At 38.4% G+C, this 22,062-nt stretch overlaps 1 protein-coding gene across 8 annotated transcripts in view; it reads right to left on the bottom strand.

Moving 5' to 3' along the window:
- grm8a (glutamate receptor, metabotropic 8a) overlaps positions 1-22,062 on the bottom strand; it is a 240,809-nt gene that overhangs the window by 28,961 nt on the left and 189,786 nt on the right. For all 8 annotated transcript variants that reach the window (XM_081604106.1, XM_081604104.1, XM_081604102.1 and 5 more), the window contains 2 exons: positions 18,520-18,720; positions 1,075-1,214 (listed from right to left, as the gene is read on the bottom strand). In XM_081604106.1, the coding sequence (XP_081460232.1) occupies positions 1,075-1,214; positions 18,520-18,720 (341 nt within the window). The remainder of the gene's footprint in view (positions 1-1,074; positions 1,215-18,519; positions 18,721-22,062) is intronic.

Here is a 22,062-nt window from a genome sequence, read left to right on the forward strand (position 1 = left end):
ATTCATTTCACTGATTTCTTTAGAATTATACTTCTCACCCTGTGCTTATGCTTTGGTATGCAGGGTGTAAATAAATGACTGAAGGGTGTAAAAGAAGTGAGTGCTAGGCAGAGCTTCAGCCAGATCCAGACATTGCGGTGGATCGAATGATGGGTGCATATACTTAAAGGTTTAATAGCTCCAACATCAACTCTTACTGTAGCTGTGGGGACTCTTGAAAAAAATTTTTCCCATAAATATCAAAATAAATAAATTCAGACTTGCAAGGAAAAACAAAGCTTTGTTCAATCTATTCCAAAATCTAAGTTTGGTTCATGCAGACCTTTCACAAGGTCTGTGGGTCCCAAACAAATTCTATACTGTGTGCCAGATATTGCAATCTGAATAAGACAAATTAGAATCCCACATATCTTACAAACTAAATTATCAACAATGCATGTAAAAACAGGGGAAACATGCTAACATTAGCCTAGTGCTGGAGCAAATGACTCCTCATGAAAACATTGTTAGTAGGAGCACTTGAGTTTATCTACATGTGTGGCCGTATACATCTTCAGAAACAAATGATAAAACTAGGCCTAATTAAGGTGACATTACAGCTTTCTTTACATAGTTGACAAAGTTTTGGAGCATCATATCAAAGTGTAGGAGAAAATTTTAAAAAGCAAGTTTAATTAAAAATACATTCTGCAAGCCAAGACAAAAGTGATCAAATCTAGAAACAACAAATGGCCTACTGTATCTTTTTGTGTAATATTTTTATTTTGAGAAATGTTAAGTCATAAGTGTATGGTAATCATTTTGACTCCTTGCAGATACTTTTGAAAAAGATTTGGAAAACATAATTTGACTATGGTATGTGCTCTTAAAGTACATACAATAAAAATAACCTTAAGTGATGTAAATAAAGCTTGGCTTTAATTGTTTCCTTTTTACAGGATTTTCCAGACTTTCACCTCATTTATTTTCTGTATTTGGTTTTGATGGGAATATTTTATCCTGTGTCCCTGGTTAAAAATTCAAGAATGCTTGCCAATATTCGTACAACCCCCCCTCCCCAAAAAAAAACCTTACCTTTAAATGTAGTTTGTTGGTCCATGAGCCAATTAGTCTGTACTCTGGCTTGGAATTGTTGATAGACTGGTACTGGAAGATGTCGTACCTTCCTGGAGCATCTCCATTCTCATTGAACATTACTGGTGTGCCGGCACTTCCTGGAACAAGGAGGAAAAAAACATAGCATTTTCTGAAACTAAACAATCAGAGTTTTTAATTCTTAACCTATCAGTATGTTGTAGTACAGAATATCTTTGAAGACAAGAAGACAAGTAGATAAGCAGGAAGCACACATAAGTTATGAAACTTTAATGCATTCTCTTATCTTTTTTTTTTTTAAATTAAGTTTGAACACCAACACTGACTATAACTCACACAGGCCAACTAATTAGCAAGACACATCGATTTGGTTACAAAACTGTAGGCACCATTATTGGCAAAGTTTTCAGTTTAAAGACAGCCGGGGATGCATGCCCACTTTCATGTATCCAATACTGAATGTGGATTCATCTCAACAGAAGAAACACAATATATTATTGTAAAAATGACAGTAGTACTTAACTGAAAGGTTTTACTAATAATACAGAAGCAGCAACAAGCTGTCCATCATGTGCACAACTGTTGACTGTCAGAAGATCATAGACGTAAACCAGACTACCTGCCTGCATGCTACTAAGACCTACACACATTTACCTGAAAATGACCAATTTTGCATGAAAGGATTAAGAATCACCTAAACATGTGTTTTTTCTTCTGCTTAAATAGCTTATTTATTTATTGAATATAACGTCTTATTGAACAAAATAACTTGGAGCACCTTCACAGAAAAAGAAAAACAACTGCACAGCTAACACACAAGTTGTCCATATAGATTTATTAAAGTCATATTTCCTCAGGCGGCATATTTATGAGCTATGACAGCAAAGGCATAATAACCTCTGGTTCTCACTCGAAGATGTGTTGTACCTGTATGTGCCTCGGTGTTTTGTAGATTGGATGTGTGCACGCATGGGTGAGTTTAGATTTCCTTTCAGATTTGGTTTTCTCACCTCCAATAAGGCTTAACACAAACCTTTTATCATCCGCTTTCTGTCTTGCTCGGCGCTTTTCTTTCTTTTTATGCAGTGTACAATCAAATTATATTGCTGCGTGTGGAATAGAATAAAAGAAATAAGACCCGGGTGTATGTGAGAAGAAGGTCTACCATTATGGAAATTTTACTTGTCAACAGTAAGTCATTTATATAAGGTGAGTTCGGTTTAATTGCACAAAAGTGCGAGACTAGAAAGTGTCAAAACTAAGACAGAAATAGCGCCAGAGGAAGTGAAATAAATCCATACGTAAAAGGAACATGCTCTAAATAGACAGATAAGATATGAGCAGAAAAATGTGAGAGAAAAAACACACACAAAAGGCAAACCAGCGAAGAAAATAAACATAGGGATGGTCTTTCAATTTCAGAAGAAATTAGAAGAGATATGCTAATATTGGTTGGATGAGAGAATGAGCTGGAATGATAATGAAACTTATTGAGAGGGAGTAAGGAAGATGAATGGAGAGAGACCCAATCGATAGCGAGACAAAAGCAGACGTCTCGAGCTTTGGAGGATGCCATACATTATAAATAAGTGCCGTCGCAGGAAGAAGTAGTGCCTAACTGCACTGTCTCTTATCCCTCCTCCTTTAATTTCCTGCCTTAAACATATTTCTTAACTTCTGATTAAGGATCAATGTTGTTATTCCTCGGGCTCTTCCCTAGCATGAACAATATGTGACGCTAAAGATGAATTGCAACAACGTGTAGGAAAAAGTGGGGTGCTTCTGAAAACTTAGGCAAAGAAAAAAGCCATCAACTACATTATTATTTTTTTCAAACTGTGTGTAAATATAAGTGCAGGCAGGGGGATTCACTTTATTAGACACACCCTGCTGCTACCAGGATGTACCCCTTTTTGCCTTCAGAAACCTTTGAGAGATATTTTTCTGAAAGGTGTCAGGAAAGAAAAATTCCTGAGAGATTTTGGTTGATAACAAAATCATGTAGTTGCTACAGATTTTTCAACTGCACCGTACTGCATCCCAAGAGGCATTGGAGTGTATCAAGAACTGGTTACCTCAAAGGCTGAAATACAGCGTACATGTTAAGAAACCAGATAGAGATAATTTAAGCTTTGTGACACGGTGCAGGTTCCCAATAGAAATAGTCTATTAGAATAATGTGTGGTGTGGTCTTCTGTATTCCAACGACTTCAAAGTTTCACATGCCGTGTGTTCAGATATTGTGTTCTGCGTACCAGGATGGTTATATGAGCTTCTCTTCCCTTTCATCTTGAACCCGTTAGTCCATTTTCCTCTGTTATTTGCAAGCCAATTTGATCCACGTAACCGTCACTCACTGATTATTTTCATTTTTGGGCTCTTCTACAAGAAGGTTGTAAATAAAGACAATAGAGGTGGCAGAGGGCCACCAAGCCCTCTGCTTAGTGGGCTCAGAGGAGGTCGGACTGCAGCCATATTTCAGAACAGTTTTGTTCTCTTGGTCTTGTATCTTTAAGGGAGAGGATGGCGTGATCATAGTTAACTTTCTGTGCATGAATTTCTTATCTTACTCCAGATAACTATGCTAAAAATTGGCATTGAATGCCGCCCCGACTCCAAGACAAAGACCAATAAGCATAGCAGTGACAGAACTATTGTAAACTGTAGTAAATATATAAAGAAAAATAGAAATATAAGGCAGTCAAATATCAATGTCCACTTTTGTTCCTTTGATTTTGTACAAGCCAATATTAGTCCACAATGCTAATGCTACTGTAGCATACTGTATATGTGTTTCAAATCAAATCAAAGTTTATTTGTATAGAACCTTTCAGCAACAAGGAATTCCAAGGTGGCGGACATTTTTACAAAAGGGGGGCGCTGGGATGCCTTTAGGGGGCGTTTGGTCGAAGGTAAACTTTACACCTTAAATGCACAACAATACCAGTTTAGACTGAGTAACTTGAGCAAACCAATTTTTGGGGATGTTTTTGCTTCTGTAAGAACTGGGGGGTTTATTCAGGCCCCAAATACCAAATACCACACACCATAAACATAGCAGCAAGGTGCTATTTTTATTTATTTAGGAGCAGCTAAATTGCATCCCGAAAGCTCAAGTAATCCCTGAACTCTTACCCCAATGAATGGATGCAGAGACAGGACAGAAAGTTCAAACCATTTGTTTCATCAATCATAACGGGCAAGGATCATCTCCCCAAACTCCAACATCTCTCTGCTCATCTTTTTAAAGAGGAACAGCAAAAGCAAAGTAGGTGGATTAGCAGAGCTGCTAACGTCTGACTGGGACATCCAGGAGAATTGTAGAATATCGGCTCTACTGCCTGGATATTGGGCTGGTAGCATGAGACGACAGTTATGAGACGGACACAGAAACAGTCTTCAGTCAGAGGCTTCTTCAGTTCGCTAGTATACTGACCACTACTGGAGATCTTTCCTGCCTCCAGCATCACCATCCACAACTACGTACTCTTCTTCAAAGAGTATACTCATATTATACTCTTGGATAATATGAGTTATGATGATATTCAATTCCTCTATAGCAGTGTTCCCCACTGGGGGGGTTGCACCGTCAGATAAGGCTTCTGCATGTTGGTGTTCCCGCTAAAGCCTGAATATGCCCAATTCGGGTCGTCTCTGCCCTTTTATCGCAGCCTGGGTTTAGAAATAAGATATAGAAATCCATATCTGACAACGCTGTTTCTGGTTAATATTTCATTTGGTGAGCTGCAAAGGCATGCTTGGTGGCATAAAAGATTTTTGTGTCAAGTTCATCTGTTTAGTTTGACATTAAAGAAAAAAAAAAATCTCATCTTCTGACAAAATGCAGAAATGTCAAGTACTTCAGCTGAAGCACAAGAAGCAGAATAAAGAAGACCTGCAGTTAATTTGTTATTTCAAAAAGTTCCACTTTACAAACAGAATAATTGTTCTTTACATTATCAGAAAAGACCTGAAGTGCCTTTCATCTATCTTAATACCAACAAACAACTTTAGGCAGTGCCTTTGAAACTTGTTAATCTTTTAAAATACATTACCTTCTGGTAAAACAGCAAACTCGCATCGAAAACAAAATTTAAGAGGATTTTAGGGCTAAAGGAAATCATTCTGAAATATTTGAATGAAATATATCATTCTGAACAATATTTTTCCAAGACCCTTCATTTATGTACGAAGGCTTTTAAAGAGCTGCTATACAGAATCCCCCCCCTCATTAAGTACACCCGACTTTAACCCCAAACCACTTTAACAGAGAAATGACCCCTCTAAGTCTAATTAAATAAATAAATCTTCCAAGACGATTTGGTCCACAGTAGGAAAATAGCAAATCAGAGCTTTATTGCCACCTTAAGTTACAATGAGATAAGTTTAAAATCAGAAATACAGATTATGCTGACAAAAATGACATGGCACAAAAGGTTACCCGTTTCTTTCACATCTAGCAACATCTTGTAACAACACATAAAAGCAGCATGTATTAACACCTGTTTACAGGTTATGTCCTTTATTGTTCATTACAAGTGAGCACAGTTCCTGTTTCTGCCCTCAGGGACTGAAGGACCCGTCTGTCAGCCGGTTTTCAAAACCATACACTGGTAGAAAGAAGAATCGTTTCCCAGTGTTCTGATTAATAGAACTGAGGTTTCCCCTCAGAGGCAAATAGAATGAGGAATCAAAAAAATCTGATGAGATTACTCGCATTTGTGTATATGCATAGATTTCACTGGCATAGCTGTGTAGAAATAAACTGATTAGCCAGTTTATTTGGCTGTAAATGCAACCAAGCGCAGTCTTTTTTTTTTCTTTTTTCTTTTTTACAAGCAATATGTGACGAGTGATTTTCACTAAAAGTCAAAGACATTTTTGAGAAACTTGTCAGAAAAAGTTGTTTATACATCCAAGGTTGCTTTTTTTTTCAGTTTCCAATCACAGACGCCAATGTTTGCTATTGGGATTTTAAGTGGTAGACCTACACAGAGCGCATGATGCAGAGGAAAAGTGATTAATGGTTTCCCCCATTTGTTTGCAAATAAAAATCTGAGTGCTGCAATTCCACCGGGGCATTCAAACACATAAATGTGCTCCAATCTAAGTCACTCCGTTGCAGCTTTGTTTATGACGTCTAGCTGGAAACTGAACTTCCCACCCATAGCTCACAAAGATTTTACTCCTGGATTCTTCGGTATAATTCCATCTCAAAGCCTCCCCGAGGCACAATATTGTCATCGCTGCGTTATTTTGAAGTGATCTGCAGTATTAATTTAGGTTAGGCATGTAAGCTGTACCACTCGTTCCATTTTCGTTGACTGAAAAATGAAATGTTCAAAACTTGGAACAGTGTTTTAAAATGTAATACCTCTATTTCTTTCAACAGTCTTCTTGCTGTATTTTCCATGATCCGGTGTGAGGGATTTACCCCGTCCCTAACAGGTGCTGTTTTTTGTGTACTTTATATATTCTAATTTGTTTGGTAAATGTATTTTGTGTTTGGGGGAAGTAACTTGATTTATTTACTTGTTTTAATCATCTTCTCTTCTCTTTGAGGTCACCTGGTCATGTGCTGCCATGGAAGCGCGCCCATGAGCAGTGCTGACAAGGACTCAAACAGCCTCATTGGGAAAATCTATTGTCTGAGAGGGAGATGTATTTTTGATTTTGTTTGGATCAAGATTGTTTTTGTTTCTAGCATTGTTTGAGTTAATTGTAACTATGGAAAATCTTTTTTTTAGGAATATAGTTGACTTTTTAAAATCTAACAATTCAGTAACTTGTGTTGGTCTGTCACATACCAGAATGAAGTATATGGGCGTAAAGTGACGAGATTTAAAAAAATTACAATGGATATGGATGTTTTTGCCATGTATCAAAATGAGACTTTACTTTTTTTTTTTTTCTCTCCAAAGACCAAATCTGATTCGGTGAACAATAATCTGCAGGATGATTAGAAAAGAAAATGGTTCCGCAAGAATCATCTCATCCCCTCTGTGTTGCGACTTCTGAATCAACAACTGCATTTTTTCTTCTTCCCAAGCATACTGCTTAAGTTGGCATAACCTTGGAAAAAATAATGATTCACCTGTCGCCCTGGCAACACACCTCCACCTCATCCTAGAGTGATACATATTATGCTAAGGAATATGCTGCAATGCAGAAAACATTTTGTCACCACTTCAAAGCGCCGAGGCTTGATAACGCAATGCTGTTAAACATCACACCAGATTCTCCACGTGTGCCGCGCCTTGCTAAAGACACCCGCAGCATATATTTGCTAATAAACATGTCACGACTCATATTCCTTGGAGTAAACTAAATTCTTTGTTGCGGCGACGCTTTCTTTCTCAAAGATGAACGTTCCACACAACCCAGAGCGAGCTGAAGGGGTGCCGTGTCGAAAGCGGAAGATTTCAAAAGATGAAGGGAACAGCGGGTAAATGCGCCAGGTTTTAATTTTAAAGTAGCACGAGGTCAGGGGAGATGATCAATTTTCTAGGAATTCATTTAAGTGATGGAACTTAAATCCCCACTGTTAAAAGACAAAAAAAAAGTTTGCTGAAAAGTGCAAGGTAGCATTTTCCCGGGCCTTAGTTTATGCTAATTCCTCAGGTCTTCTCTGAGCAGCAGCAAGGCACGGTTACAACAAAAGCTCGACTGAGGCGCAGCGGTTTCAAGCGAGATACCGATCCCTGCCTGCCAGAGGCACCGCTCTGAAGCTGCTGCACAGAAATCAACCTTCCCCCTTTGGGTAATCACAATAGAATATCATCCCGCAACTCTCTCAAGATATTGCAGAAGGCTCGTAGGTCCCGACCCTTTTTCTTCTACGGTGAAACAGAATCGCTAATCACAAATGAAAGTTTTCCTTTAGTGTGGCAATCATATTAAGAATAAATTAAGGCGAAAGAGAAAGCTAAAGTTATTCTGATGCAGCGCTGAATGAAAAAAGAAAAAAAAGATTACTGCAGAAAGTTAACACGAGCAGTGGTAGCTTCTTAAAAACTTATGTCAAAGAAACAAAATATAAGGTAAAACAAGACTAACAACTAACAGTAAAACAATAGAATCTGTTCTGTTAATACAGTCACATTCAACAAGTCAAAGATATAGTTGAAACGTATATTTCAGTACTGATATTACTGAGTAAAACATATTTACACGCAGACATGTCCACTAACAGCTCATGAAAACACATTTCATTATTGGATTACAATTTAGTCAGATAAGTATGCTTTATTTATATGAGGGCTTAACGAAAAATATGTTTAATAGCCCATTTAAAATTCTGACAAATGAGTCTCAGGAGAACACTTGCTGAATATCACTTTCATGATCTGCATGCATTGCCATTTTAAATAGTTTTTCCAACTACATTTCCCTCACAGCTTAAATTTAAAGTCCACACATGGGGTAAAGAATTACCATCATTGGTAAATCCTGCCATGTTATTTTGCTAAATGACATAATGGGTGAGAAAAAAAAAAAAAGAAAAGAATAAAGTAGCATCTATCAGCTTCTTGTTTTCTAATGCAAATCACATTCGTTTTGGAAGATATGGTCTTTATTACGTTTCTTTTTCTTTTTGTTCAGTTCTTTGATTGCTTGTGAGAGTTTTATAATATGTTTAATACTTTAAATATTTGTACTGGTAATGTGTAAGTATGCTAATGTAGTTTTACCAAGTTGGTTGTTTAAATACTGTCTTAAAGTAAAAAAAATCCAGTAGGACTAAGAGCTGAAAATGGGCAAATGTTGTCAGTCATAGTAAATTAATGCTATTCTAGGGTTGAAGCTTATAAAAATGCAACCAGTACGGTTCTACTGTCTATCTCAGTATAAAGCATAATTAGTCTGCACTAGTGACTTCTGAAAAAACTGTCAGTTAGATGGTTTCTTTGAAAACTAAAAGCCTCTTTTGATGCCATTCTCATCTTACCAGCCTTTCTGTTTACAAAGCTCAAAGCCCAAAGGGTGCTTTTGCAGGAGTCCATCATGGTAGACTTAACCAAGTTCCAGGAAGGAAAGAAGCAAACCATAAAGAAAATAGAGGGGTAAAAGGATGGAAAGACAGAAAGGAAGGAGACGAGGTAAGGCACAATGGCAGAGAGGAAGGAGAGGGGTTGGGGGCGGGGGAAGTACAAAACAAAAAGTAAAGAGCTAATAAAATAAAAGTAAATCAAAAAATATAAAGGAAGGAAAAACGGAGAGAAACTGAAGACGGATAATAAATGGAAGATAAAGACATGAAAGATGGACATAAAAGAATAGGAGAATGTGCAGAATCGTTTTGCATGGCTTTTAAAAGCTAACAGGCAGATGGGAGTTGAGGGAGGTCCAAAGACTTCATAAAGCTTTACACGTCTTTTTGGAGCAGAAGACACAGACAAAGTAAAAACAATAAAAAAGATGGATTAGGTGACGCAGAAAGCTTAGGAGAGGAACAATCTGAGTGGCTTAAGAAAAAGGCCTTCAGCCACATTTAGCTCAGAAACGCAAAGAGTGAGCCGCACGTTTTCATGGCGACTAAATGTTTACGACGAGAAGGATCCTCTGCAGCGCGCATTAATAAAACATGGGCCTGCGCGTGTGTTCCGACTTTGTGCCAACAGGCTCCCATCTGTGCGCCGTGCATCCGTGGCACTAATAGGGGAGAGCGACAAAGACAGTTAGAGGAACGCAGAAAGAGAATATGAAATGACAGATGAAAAGTGATAACGAAGCCTGGATTCAAGTCACAGAGACGCCGGCGTTTTTCGCAGCTTTCTGCAGCCGAGGAGGAAACTGAATCTGAGCAGCTGTTTCGATCCAGCCACCACTGCTTTGCTGCTGGTTCCCCCCTCGCTCCCTCCCTTTCGTCCGTCCAATCCTTTGTTTTTGTTTTTCTATCAGGAAAATTTTCTTTTTCATATATACTTCAATTTTAACAATCGCCGTAAAAGTATCCGCACGAATCCCGTCTTCCAAAACCAGCTGTCTCTTCTGCCTTTCTCCTCCTGTTCAAAGCCCCCTCGTTCTCTCTGCTAACTTTTCACCTACTAGATTTGCCTCGTCCCTTTGCTCGCATCAAGAAAAGTACTTTCTCTTCCGTGTGCATTTTGAAACCACTTCTACCCTCTTTAAATCTGCCTCTGCTGTGACTTGGTTTGTGCCTTGACTTAGCGGTAAAAAAAAAAAATGAGAGAAACTTACAGCACCCTTCCCTACCCTTTGAATGTTTTCCCATTTTTGTCACACTGCAACCCCCCCCAAATGCAAAACGGCTAAAGTTTAGTCAGATTGGAAGCAGAGCGTTTCTCAACATCGGTTCAGGTTTTGCCAAAAATTCTCGGTGTGATTAAGATTTGGGCCAACGCATGAATAAACACACAGTTGCACTCAACTTACAAATTTTCACAGAATTCGACATTTAGGGGTATTTAAAAAGAAAGGGTTTTGAATTACAAACGTAGTCCACATTTATCCAAATGAATATATCCGAGTGTTGACATGTAAAGTAATGGATATACGGAGTCATGCATCATTTCTGGAATGCCCATAACCAAAATGATTCAAGTCACCAACCGAATGCTTGTTTTAAAACTATTTTAAAGACGTAGCAAAATAGAAATAGTTTGGAAAGCTTTCGGTATGTCATTCCGATTCCTAAATATTCGTTATTAAGACTATCATGGTCATTTTTGCAATAGTCATTATAACTTTTACACATTTTTATAAAGTATGCCATTGGGAAAAAATAGGGCACAATATCAAAACCAGTGTGCTTTAGCATGAAACATTGTTTTCTCTAATGGCACTTTTAACTATACTGAGAAATTCTTGAATTATAACTAAACAGACTTGAGAAAATGTTTTGCACCATGTCATTTAATTTTTAAAAAACATGGCAAGGAGTAAAGTACACACAGGTTTAACACAGCCGTTCATGATAGAACATCCTTGCTCCGTCTCCGGAACTCGATCTGCTCCTCACCACTGAAGAAAGAGGGAATACCATTGTAAGATTGAATCATCTGTAATAAGGAAGATTGCAGCAGCTTACGATTCATGTAAGGGATTCAAAGAGGTGTCAAAAGAATATAAAATCAGCCTTTCCGATGTACATGCTCAGGTCTGGCACATCAAACTAAAATCACTCTGAAAGCTGACGGTAAGATTCGAAAAGAAAGCATCAAAACCCCCAATCACCTTGGTGCTGTTGATACAAAGGTTGCGTGCAATCGGAAAGAGACTGTAAGGTTAGCTTTCAGAAGTGATCGAGGAGAAAACCTTTGATCCACAGGGAGAAGGTGAAGGGAAGGCTAAAGTTTTCCGGAGAGAATGTGAGCAAAGACCAGGATGTCTGGAGAAATTGTCTTTGGATCGACGAGCCTAAACCCGAGTTATTTAAAACATCGGAACAGAAAACATGTTTGGCTAAAATCCAAATCCAAATTCCAGGAAAAAAAAAAAATCGACACCAAGGTAAAGTGGCACTCAGCAGGACAAAAACGTCTGGGCACCATCCGATTTTAACTTTACTCTTAACGGCTATCTGTAAAATGTAAGATCTTTTTAAAAGTTGTTTTATTTGTTTTTAATTCCCTCAGAGGTCGTCCGGACAGCAGCCCTCAACCTCTCTGAGAAGCTGCAGCTACATAAGCTCCTGCCTGCTCCATCAGGTCTGCCAAAGCAGCAGCTCCTTCAGGTGCCTACAACCAAGCATACATTTAGAGGCGCTTTTGCTGCAGATGCTCCAAAGTTGCTGATTTTTTTTGCCCTTGCATGTCAGACAGACCTCTTCCATTTCTCAGTTCAAGACTCCCCTTAAACATAATTTGCTGAGGCCTTTGGTGCATTTTGAAAGGTTGACTATTTTTGTTTCTTTGTGTCGTTTTACTTGTACAGCACTTTGTGAACCTTAGTTTATTTTAAAGTGGTTTATAAAATACAAGTGGTACGGTTTGGTACTAGAGGAGGTAAATGGACCCTGTAACACAACAATAATCCAAAACACACCAGTAAATCCATCAAGGACTGACTGAGAATAAATGAAAGTCCTTTTTAAAGTGAAAGTCAGTCCTCTAAGCCATTCATTTGTCCATCCTTAAGATTAAATACCATACACTCACTGTGTTAAAATAAAAAATGGGTTTATAATAATGGATAAATGAAACAAGTCAGCAGAGTTTTGGCAGCTGGTTAGGAGAGCTGCCAGAAAAACCTTTCTTTTTAGTTAATAACCACTTTGCATCCAGTTACATCTCATTACCATCAATAACATATTTTTGATAATTAACAGTCAGCAAAAGCTAAGAAAGCAGAGAGGTCAAAATCTAATTTTGTCTTGGGATGAATGACAATTTTATTAAATTTTTTTCCCCATGTCTCATTTTCTAACCTCAATTATGTTCCCATTCTAGGTCGTTCCAAGTCTGTGGGGTTAACTGTCTGACTCATTAATGGTAAGATTTTGTAAACTTGCATTCATGCAGCATCTGTCGGCTCCCATTTCTATTATATCTACAAGTTTCAATTGTTTTCATCTCTAAAATTAAATCACCTACAGTAATCCACTTTCAGAAATTAGCCAGACACTGTAGCTGGATGTAATTTAATGCTGGGAGCCCAATAACTTATTTAAATGCAGTATGTAATAAAAAAAAAAGAGGAAAAGAAAAAAAAACAAACAAAATTGGCTAATTTTGGTATTCTGAGGTCAAAACTAGAAAACAACTGAAAAGCAAATTGTTGCATTTTTAACAAATATTAGCAAAAAGAAATTAAAAAATGAAATAAAATGTGATCAAAAGTAATACCAGTCTGGACATTTTCTTTGTTTTAGTTGTGTTAGAGTTTAGAATACACTCCAGTTTCAATTTTATGCCATAACGATGTTTTTGTTCTTTTTTTCATACCACGCCGCATCAAATTTAAATGCCATTTTATTTCACAATCATCTCTTCCATTGTAAATCTGCAGTTTGTTGGTCAAGTTTGGTTTGTGTCCCATTAGATTATTCCCTCTATGTCCACCATTGCTTTCAAGTTGCTCAGCATTACTTTAGATAATTTAACATTTCCTATAAGCTCCAAGTTACTTCCTTTTTATAGCCTGTTTTTTTCTTCTAATTTCACTAAACTCTCAATTTACTCCCAGAGTTCCAGTTTGCTGTGACTAGACCAACCATATCCGTCCCTCATCTTTCCTCCCAACTCATCCTTCATGGTTTTGCGATTTTACTTTTTTTTTTTTTCCCCCATCCAACAAATTTGCATAATTTCCCAAACCCAGTTTCTCAGTCAGGCTCTTTCTTATCACCTGTATCGCTCCCTCATCACTCTTGACTTCATCCTCTTTCAAAGTCACTGTGTTCCGGTAAATTCTCTGCTCCCTCAAACCCCCTTCAATCACATGTGCTTCCTGTCCGTTTTCCAAGTCAAAAGAGAACTGGCGAAGTTCATAAAGTCTTTCCCGGTTCCGTCTGTTGTTCTCCAACTTTCTCCCCCGAGGTCATTATGAACAGATGAACTTCGTCACCCCCAGCCGGTTAGTCCCTTCCTCTCATGATTACAATTACTCCTCATTTTTTGTGTATCCCCCAAGGTTGTTCAGCCGCATGTAGAGATCGTCATCTCAAAGTCAAGCCCCTCTAATTAGAGCAAGCTGCTTCCGCTGGGAATGTCCATCTTGTGTCTCCCCAGGAGTTATTATCGGGCCGCGAACACAATCGCTTTCTCTGAATGACAAAACACACGCACATCCATCTGCATCAAACACAACTGATTAAAACCTTTTCTTTGCTTTTTTTTTACCTCTCTCACCTGACTTTAAATGTAGGGTCAGGGTTTCATAAAGAACTTATCATCAGTTAAAAACAATTTATTATATGCTAAAAAAAAAAAGAGAAAAAGACGAGTACGTGTATATAAACAATTGCTTTGGTGAGATGAAACAACTTTGATTCATTTCCCCACAATTAAAGCTTTCATCATAAATTCTGCAGTACAACTTTTTGTCTCCTAGGTGCAAAAGCAAGCCCACAAATGCTGGTTGTGCTTGTTTATGCCATAAACCACAATTCAACTTACAGCCAGTTGGCTACAAAAGGGTTTTTTGGGGGTTTTTTTGGCACCCAACAATGCGAAGAAGAAGCAGCAGATCTACTTTCAGACTCTTGCCGATACAGAAAGTTGCCACTTCATCTCAGTGAGCAGGCAACATTAAAATGTGAAAAAATAATTTGGATCTTTATGCATTTTGTCTGTTTTTGTGCATTTTTGACCCGTTTTCAGATCAAAATATTTGAAAATCAAACGATGACTGGAGTAAGTACACAAACTAGCTTTCAAGCTATTCAAGGTAAAATGCTTTCACACCAGCCTTTCACTGTTTAAGAGAAAACACAGTGCTTTTTCACTGTCAGCTAAGAATTAATAATGAAAAAAATCACCTCTTTGGCGTAAAATCAGCAGCAGTGCTTATGCCATGCCGCCTGAACCAGTAAAATCAAGACATTATTTGAGATGTTCGAACCCGTCAGATCACATAGCGTAGGTTAAAGCGACCCTCGCATTCACATCCCGGCTCGGTTCAAATGTTAGTTGCTGTTTTTCTTGATCCAAGTGAAGCGGCAATTGATTTTTCTCCTATGTACACAGCGGTATAATGGACCGTGATTATCTCCCTGCTCACCCGAGGTCTGTCTTCCTTAATGAGGAATAATTCACTCTTTTATAAATTCCCAGAGAACTATGCGGTGACAAAAGATCCGCTGTAGTGAGAAAAGCAGAAGTTTAAAAGGAGACAACTGTTAACATTTAAAGTGTGCATCATTATGTGTATGAAAAGGAAAGAGGTTTTTTTTTGCATTTTCCTGGTTAATTTAATTAACTAACTAGTGTTATTTTTTTTTGCTAGTAGTTCAGGGTCGGACTTCCTATTTTTCACCTCAATTGCTTTGCTTTGAATGTGAACTAATAACGGTGAAGTTCAACAACATTCAGTCATATTACAGTGAGTGAGCATCACATGAAAACAAGCGCAAGGATGGAGATGAAACTAGAAAAATTCAAGAATGTTTGGCCAAAACTTCAGAAGCCATTTACCTGATTACTAAAACATCCCATTTACATCCATATTGCAATTTTTAAAAATCCTTTCTGCAACATCTTCTCACTTGTAACCTGCATGTTAGAAATGACACAACTGCACTGGGTAATCCTGTCGGTGAATTTGACCCAGTGTCATTAAGTTTATCTCTGTTAAAGCTGGAACAATGTAATTATTACACATTCTCAGTTGACTAGTCAGCATTTCAACATTTTACCTGCTGGAATTCATTCGTGTAATTAGGGTCTGCATAATACCACAATCTGTCTGAAAAATGTCACTGAACTATTTTTACCCTACAGGTTAAAAAGTATCCAACTTGTACGTGTTCACATACTAATTATTCATAAGAAAGTTTGGATGTGAGAGAGAAGTAGTAAGATTAGTTTTCTTTTATTTTCCCGTCTATTTCTCTCTTTTTTTTTAATAATCTTGAAGGGTGAAGGAATATGTCTAGCTCAAGATAATAAGATAATACACAATAATTAATGAATGATAACGAGAGAAGATTTTTTGCAATGCTTTTAAGAAATGTTTGGGGAAAAAATGTAATGTGTATATTACAAAAATAAAGATTTCTTAGGTCAAAACTTGCGTTTGTAAAACTATGTAATCAGAGCATAATTACTTAGTCCAGGGTTACTTTCATAAATTGAAATTAGAGACTCAAATGTAAATACAACGGGGTATCGAATTTAAAGCTCAGACCTTCATGTCAGCACCAAACGTCACATTATTAAAAAGACATTTAACAGGAAATGTTGTCGAATTACAGCCATCTTTATCCCCCCAGAATTCCAAATGAATCCTTCGTATTGCAGTGCTTTTTCATGAAAGTGACTGAAAGATACGCCGACAAATTCACTAACTGTTTTTGTTCCGTAAAGGCATTTCATATGAGCTACTGTCAAAATGTGCTCCTTACTAATTATGTCAACCTCACTTGAACACCTCAGTGCTAAACCGCAGAGATGCTGCTTTTCAGCAATTCAATTGGGACTTGACCTCAACTATTAATCACTACAAATTAGACATTGTTCATTAAGTATTTACCTTTTTTTTCCCCCTCCAAGGAACACCGTGATTTTGAACTTTGGGTCACAGCTAAATTAGAAGATGCTTTGATGTCCATCAGCTGTGAAACACTTAAGGTGCTGCTTACTGGAAATGTAACAGAGAACCCCAATTTTAAAACTTATGCTCAAGTCATGCAGAACCAACTCAATATTTATTAGATTTGTAATACCCATGCTGACAGTCTCAACAGCTGTGTTCAAGACTGGCTGGACAATGAACTTCCAGAAGTGATTTTATTCATATTCTAGGCTCCTTGTTGTCTAATTTGACATTACATGGTTTGCACTTGTGAATCATCTTTCCCACTGAAGAAGGATTGATTTCAAATTGTTTTGAAAAAAAGCCTGATGCCCAGACTTCTGAGTATAAGCAGTTTCATCTCTAACATCATTGCTGACATCTGACATTGTATATTCATCGCAGGTATCTGAAAAACTTGAAGCTAGTATTTTTAATTGATTCTAATCTATTTGGCTTTTGAGAAGAAAACACGGTAAGCTCTAAGCTTTCCGGGACTGAGAGGAGTGCAGCGATTCATCTGCGTATTAAGTTTCTGACCTTGTGTTTTATGGGAGGATTTCTCTCGCCTCTCGGCCAGCAATAACACAGAAACACACCTGAGCATGAACCTGCTGCTGGAGCACGAGAGAGGAATCGGTGTCTGCTGGTGAATCAGTTTCTGACAGGCGGAGAGCCGAGGCAGCAACAGACATGCGCGCATTCCCACACAGACGTCCTTCCTGCAATCTTAATCTCGCCTCTAAATCAGAAGAACCTTCCCGTAATCCGCACGGCACCACAACCTTTTCGGCACGCTTTCTCGCTCTCCAGCTCATCATGTTTTATGTATTCTGAGCTGCGCAGTGGGGGAAGAGGAACGCAGGAAATGAAAAGGAGGTACAGGTGCATCAGGGGTAAAAAAAAAAGAAAAAAAAAGATTAATAAGAGTGTATTCAAATGAGAAGTCTGATGCCACTTGAAAATGAGCAAATGTTGTTCATCCACTTAAAATCAGTCAATAGTCCAGAGAGAAACAAAGGAAAAGAAAAAACTGGGAACTGTAAGGTAAAAGATGAAATGCTTTTGCGTAGATTAGGAAGGAAGATTATGGTGTCACAATTAAGAATTTAAGATGACAAATCTAACTGAAAATAAACACTCAAAACAAGCTGCATTTAAAGGCTGAGCCTTATTAAAGAACCATCAGCTAAAACAAAAACTAAGCACAAAGATGCGTCTTTACTGACCAACCACTCTAAACTAAACTTTCTGCTACTCTTACTTGTTCTTAATGTGGGATAACCACATCATTCTCTATTATACCCATCACAATTTACACACAGTAGGTCACTGGAACCAAATACTTTATTTGGTCACATAAGTAGAAATTTGTGGTAAATGTGAGCTTGCAAGGAATGAGCACGAGTTCACCTGCCTGAGGAATTATAATCCATTACAGCAGAGTTCTCTCTGGGAAAAGGACTAGTTTTAAGTTCGTCCATCTAGTGAGATGCGGCGCTTCCTAAAGGCAGGCAGCTGACAGAGTGAAGATGCCTAGAGTGTAGAGTGGATGTAGAAGGACGATGGGAAAACAGAACCATTAGCCATACGAAAGGAAAGTTGGAGATGACACACCAGGAACAACTGCACAACTACTTTTCCTGCTAATGTCGGATAGCAGGATGAATGAGACATGGCTGCCCCATACATGTACAGCATACACTCAAACGTAAAATTGTTTGTTTCTTTGTGTGTGTATACCATGACAATCTGAGTTAAAACCCTAAAGAAGTTTCTAAAGTAATGGACTAGCCTTTGGTTACTGCACAGACCGAATGCAACTAATGGACAGACATTGCAGACCAAGGAGCATCAGGCGAGCCTCCCAGATGCTTTGGCATCAAGAGACATGGCAGGTATAGATCTCTCACATCAAAAAGGAAGAATATATTTCATCAACATCCTCTAGGCAAAAAAAATAAATAAATAAAAAACTGTGGGTAGCACATATTTTTTGCTCCTTTCACACCCTACTGCTGCTAACTTAACTTGTCCATCTTGCTGCTTTTTATTGTTTTGAGAATCGCACTCAGATTCGTGGAAAGCTAACGTCTTGCCACCTTTTGGATGCAGCGTAGTCGTTACAATGTGTTTGATTGGAATGCAACAGACGGTTGTCAGATTATGTCTTGATCAGATAATGTCTATAGAATCAAAAAAACAAAAAAAACAAAAAGCTGAACTCACCATTGAACTTGACCGCACGAATGTGGCTGAGCAGCTCTTTACCATCGATGTTAGCCATGCGTGGGCAGAGGCCCGGGTAGCCATAGCAGAGCTCTCGGTGCATACGGTGCAGAGCGTGCGCCATCGCGTAGACGGCGTCCATCACAAACTGAACCTTTCCTTCCTGCTCGTAGTTCGAGTCCCTGCCCACTTTTTCTAAACCTGGAAAAGGAGAAATTGGTTTAAAATTGAAATGATTTTATTGTGATGAGTGGCACAATATTCACGGCAGAAGCTGCCACAAGAAGATACTAAAAGTACAGCTGAAAAATAAAAACAAAAATAAAAAAGGATAGGTTAGGGGCAAACAAAAACAACAACAAAAAAAACTTTGGCAAAGTAAAGATGGAGACGGAGATAAAAATGTTTGAAATAGCTTGACCAAGAGAGAAGCAGCAGGGCACTCAGACTGATGATGACAAATAACTCCTCTCAGTCCATTCTCACCCTCGTAGCAAAGTTACAGGAGAAAGAACAACATGTTCTTTTTGAACATCATCTGAACGACTGGTAATGGCATTTCGGTGTACGAGGGAATGGTCAGGAGATGTCTGGAGGGGACTAAAACGCTCTTTACTCCAGCGTCGAGTTGCACAGCTGCTTGCCACAAGCATGCGTTCACACTATGACACTGCATAAGCCTATCTTCTTGCAGCAGCCGAATTAATTAGTGAGGAGTAATCTTTGGGTTTATTCGCCTCTAATGAACATTTGCATATTTGGATTTGGCCTTTATGCCGGTGCGCACACTCGAATTTCACATATGCCCGGTCACGCTCGTGAGCGCACGCACACAAGCAAATTTAAAATAACCTTCCAGTTGTGATTTATTGAGAGGGATTTATGTGCTTATTAGCATAATAAGTGAACGAGGAAAGAGCAGAGAGAAAATAAAACCCTCTTTGATGCGTTGAAATGAAAATAGGCAACAGGGTGAAACATTCGTTTACTACTTTTAAGGTTGTGGTAATACTTTTGTATAATAAAGAGTCTCTCTTTTTTTTTTTTTAGGATGTCCTAATCTTTTGCATCTAAAATGAGCATTTGCACTGTAAAAACTGCTTTTGTAAAGTTTCAGAGCTCATCATAGCACAGAATCGGAACTGGTGACTGATTAAACTCAGCCTTGATATTCTGAAGCCTTCAAAGTTTTATGCTTATCCTATTAGATCTCAGTGCTGCATTTGATACAAGTCTCTACAATTTTTCTTTACAAAGGGACCAGCAGCACCTGGGAGACTTAAATCGTATTTGTCTCAGAGATTTTACTGTTTAAATGTCAATGGCGAATCTTTATCATGCGTCACTGCACTGTCTGAGATCCCCCTCCCCCAAAGAAAACAGCAACCATTTTTGTCTTACTATCTTGCATAAAATCAGTCACAAGTTTACATATATTTCCACAGTATTTGGTAGAATTGCCTTCTAAACTTGATGACCTAGATTAAACATGACCAGAGGCTGCAATCATTGATTTGTGAACACACTGCCTGATGATGTGAGGAGCTGCAGCTCTGAGTTTTCACGTCCAACTTGGGAAAATAAAAAAGTCAAACACTGCTCAAACATGTAATCATTAATCGGGTGACTTTTTTATGTGCGTCAGTCATTAAGTCTCTACACGTGTTTGTCTGCGTACTGTGATTAGAAAGTAACCTGCGGTCTTATATTTTCTGTTTTATTTCATTATTTTATCTCCGTCGCCGTAACCCGTCAAGGTACTGCAGAGACGGTTTAGTTCACGGTGTGGGTTGGTACGGCGCATCAAACGTTGACATTTATGTTTTAGCGATCCATTTATAAGTAAAGGTTTATGACTAAAGTCGATGAAACCAATTAGTTAAGACTCCAAGCATGCCTTGGAGACATGCAGTAGAACTCCAGGTGACTTCATTTTCTACTTTTCCCCTAAAACAAAACAAGTTGCCATCGTTAGAGCGGAGCATTTGAAGAACTAACTACTTGTTAATCACTTTGGATTGATTAACACTGATTTTTTTGGATTGATTTAATAATATTTCTCTGGATATGAACAAGATCTGTTTGTAAAGTGCTTTGATTTGCTGGCATGTCAATAAAAATAAAGGACCTGAATTACATTTTTTACAAAAAAAATGAAGATTGCAGATACTGACATTCTTTGTTGTTCAAATGTTCAGATTTTCATGGTCATCTTTCTCACATTCATTCTTCCACTGTGTTCATCTTGCTCATGTTCACCCGCCCCCCCCCCCCATCGTACAAGCAAGTCGCGGCCATCTCCAGGCGACACACACTGAACCCAGACCCATGTGTGGGTTGAGCTGAATTAACAGGACCAGAGGCACCTTGAAATCAATATGAGCACCTATAAGGAATTAATGAGGTCCTGAAGATGAAATCCAATCCATTTTTATAGACGGCAGCCGTCTGGTGTTTGGTATTCATGTCCATGTTTGTATTTGTTCGCGACGCCGCCGATGTGAGGGAGCACCGAAAAGAAGTTAGTCCTAAGCGTCCCTGGGAGGCAAGGCTGCATGTGTCAGGAATGAAATGTATTGTAATGTGTGCGTAGGAGCATGCAGGACAAACCACAGCTCTTTGTCAGGTGTAACATCTCTGACAGAGCTTTTGTCCTTTTTGTTGTTTTTTGTCCCCCCCTTCTTCTTCTTCTTCTTCTTCTTCTGTGTTCTGCATTTGATTCTGCACAGCAGGGCAGAGAAAACAATTTTTCCTCAGTAGCTCTATGTTCCACATGCTTGTTTGCACTCTAGAAGTCAGTCTCGCTAAACTCTTTGAGCCTGTCAAGCACTTTCAAATGGACAACGCCGACTGAAACTGTTGCTTTCAGGCAGTGTTATATGATGGGCATTGTCTAAGTTGATCCACTGGGCTTTATGCTTAAAAATAAAATGAAGGCGATTCAAGCATTCAGTCTTCTTCAGTTATCATATCCAATTGATTGATTCAGATGAACCTGAAGTAAAGTTTAGCTCTTTGTTGGGTAGATTTCCTGATTTGCATACTTTGCCCAAGGGTCAAAGAAATAAAAGATCATCTTGGACCAAAGTGTTAGTCAAGACAACAGCAGAATAAGAAGACAACAACTGGAATTTATAGTGAGGAACAGTAACATAAAAGCTCTCAAAAATTAATAAAGAACACAGATGAGAACTGATCAGGATGGCTATGAATTGGCTCAGAGTAATACTGAAAGCACTTCAGAAATTCTTGTAAGTTACGAGAATTAGGTTGAGAACTAATCCAGAATCTTTTTTTTCTTTTTTAAATGTTGTAGTTTTTCGTATCTATGACACATTGCCTTGGCTTTAAACCTTAATGTGCCTCGCACTATTCCGTTCAGTGTAAAACGTCCTGATGTTTCCAACAGGCCAGACGACTGTCAAATTTCTTTCCTGCTAAGCATGAAATAGATAGGAAGCAGTAAACTCTCCTGACTCCTTTCCTGCCCTGAGGAAACCAGCTAAGCTGCTACTCATGTCTACCTTCTCATCAGTTTAAGTA

Source organism: Poecilia reticulata, chromosome 23 (assembly GCF_904066995.2).
Source record: "Poecilia reticulata chromosome 23, P_reticulata-male-v2, whole genome shotgun sequence".
Lineage (NCBI taxonomy): Eukaryota > Metazoa > Chordata > Actinopteri > Cyprinodontiformes > Poeciliidae > Poecilia > Poecilia reticulata.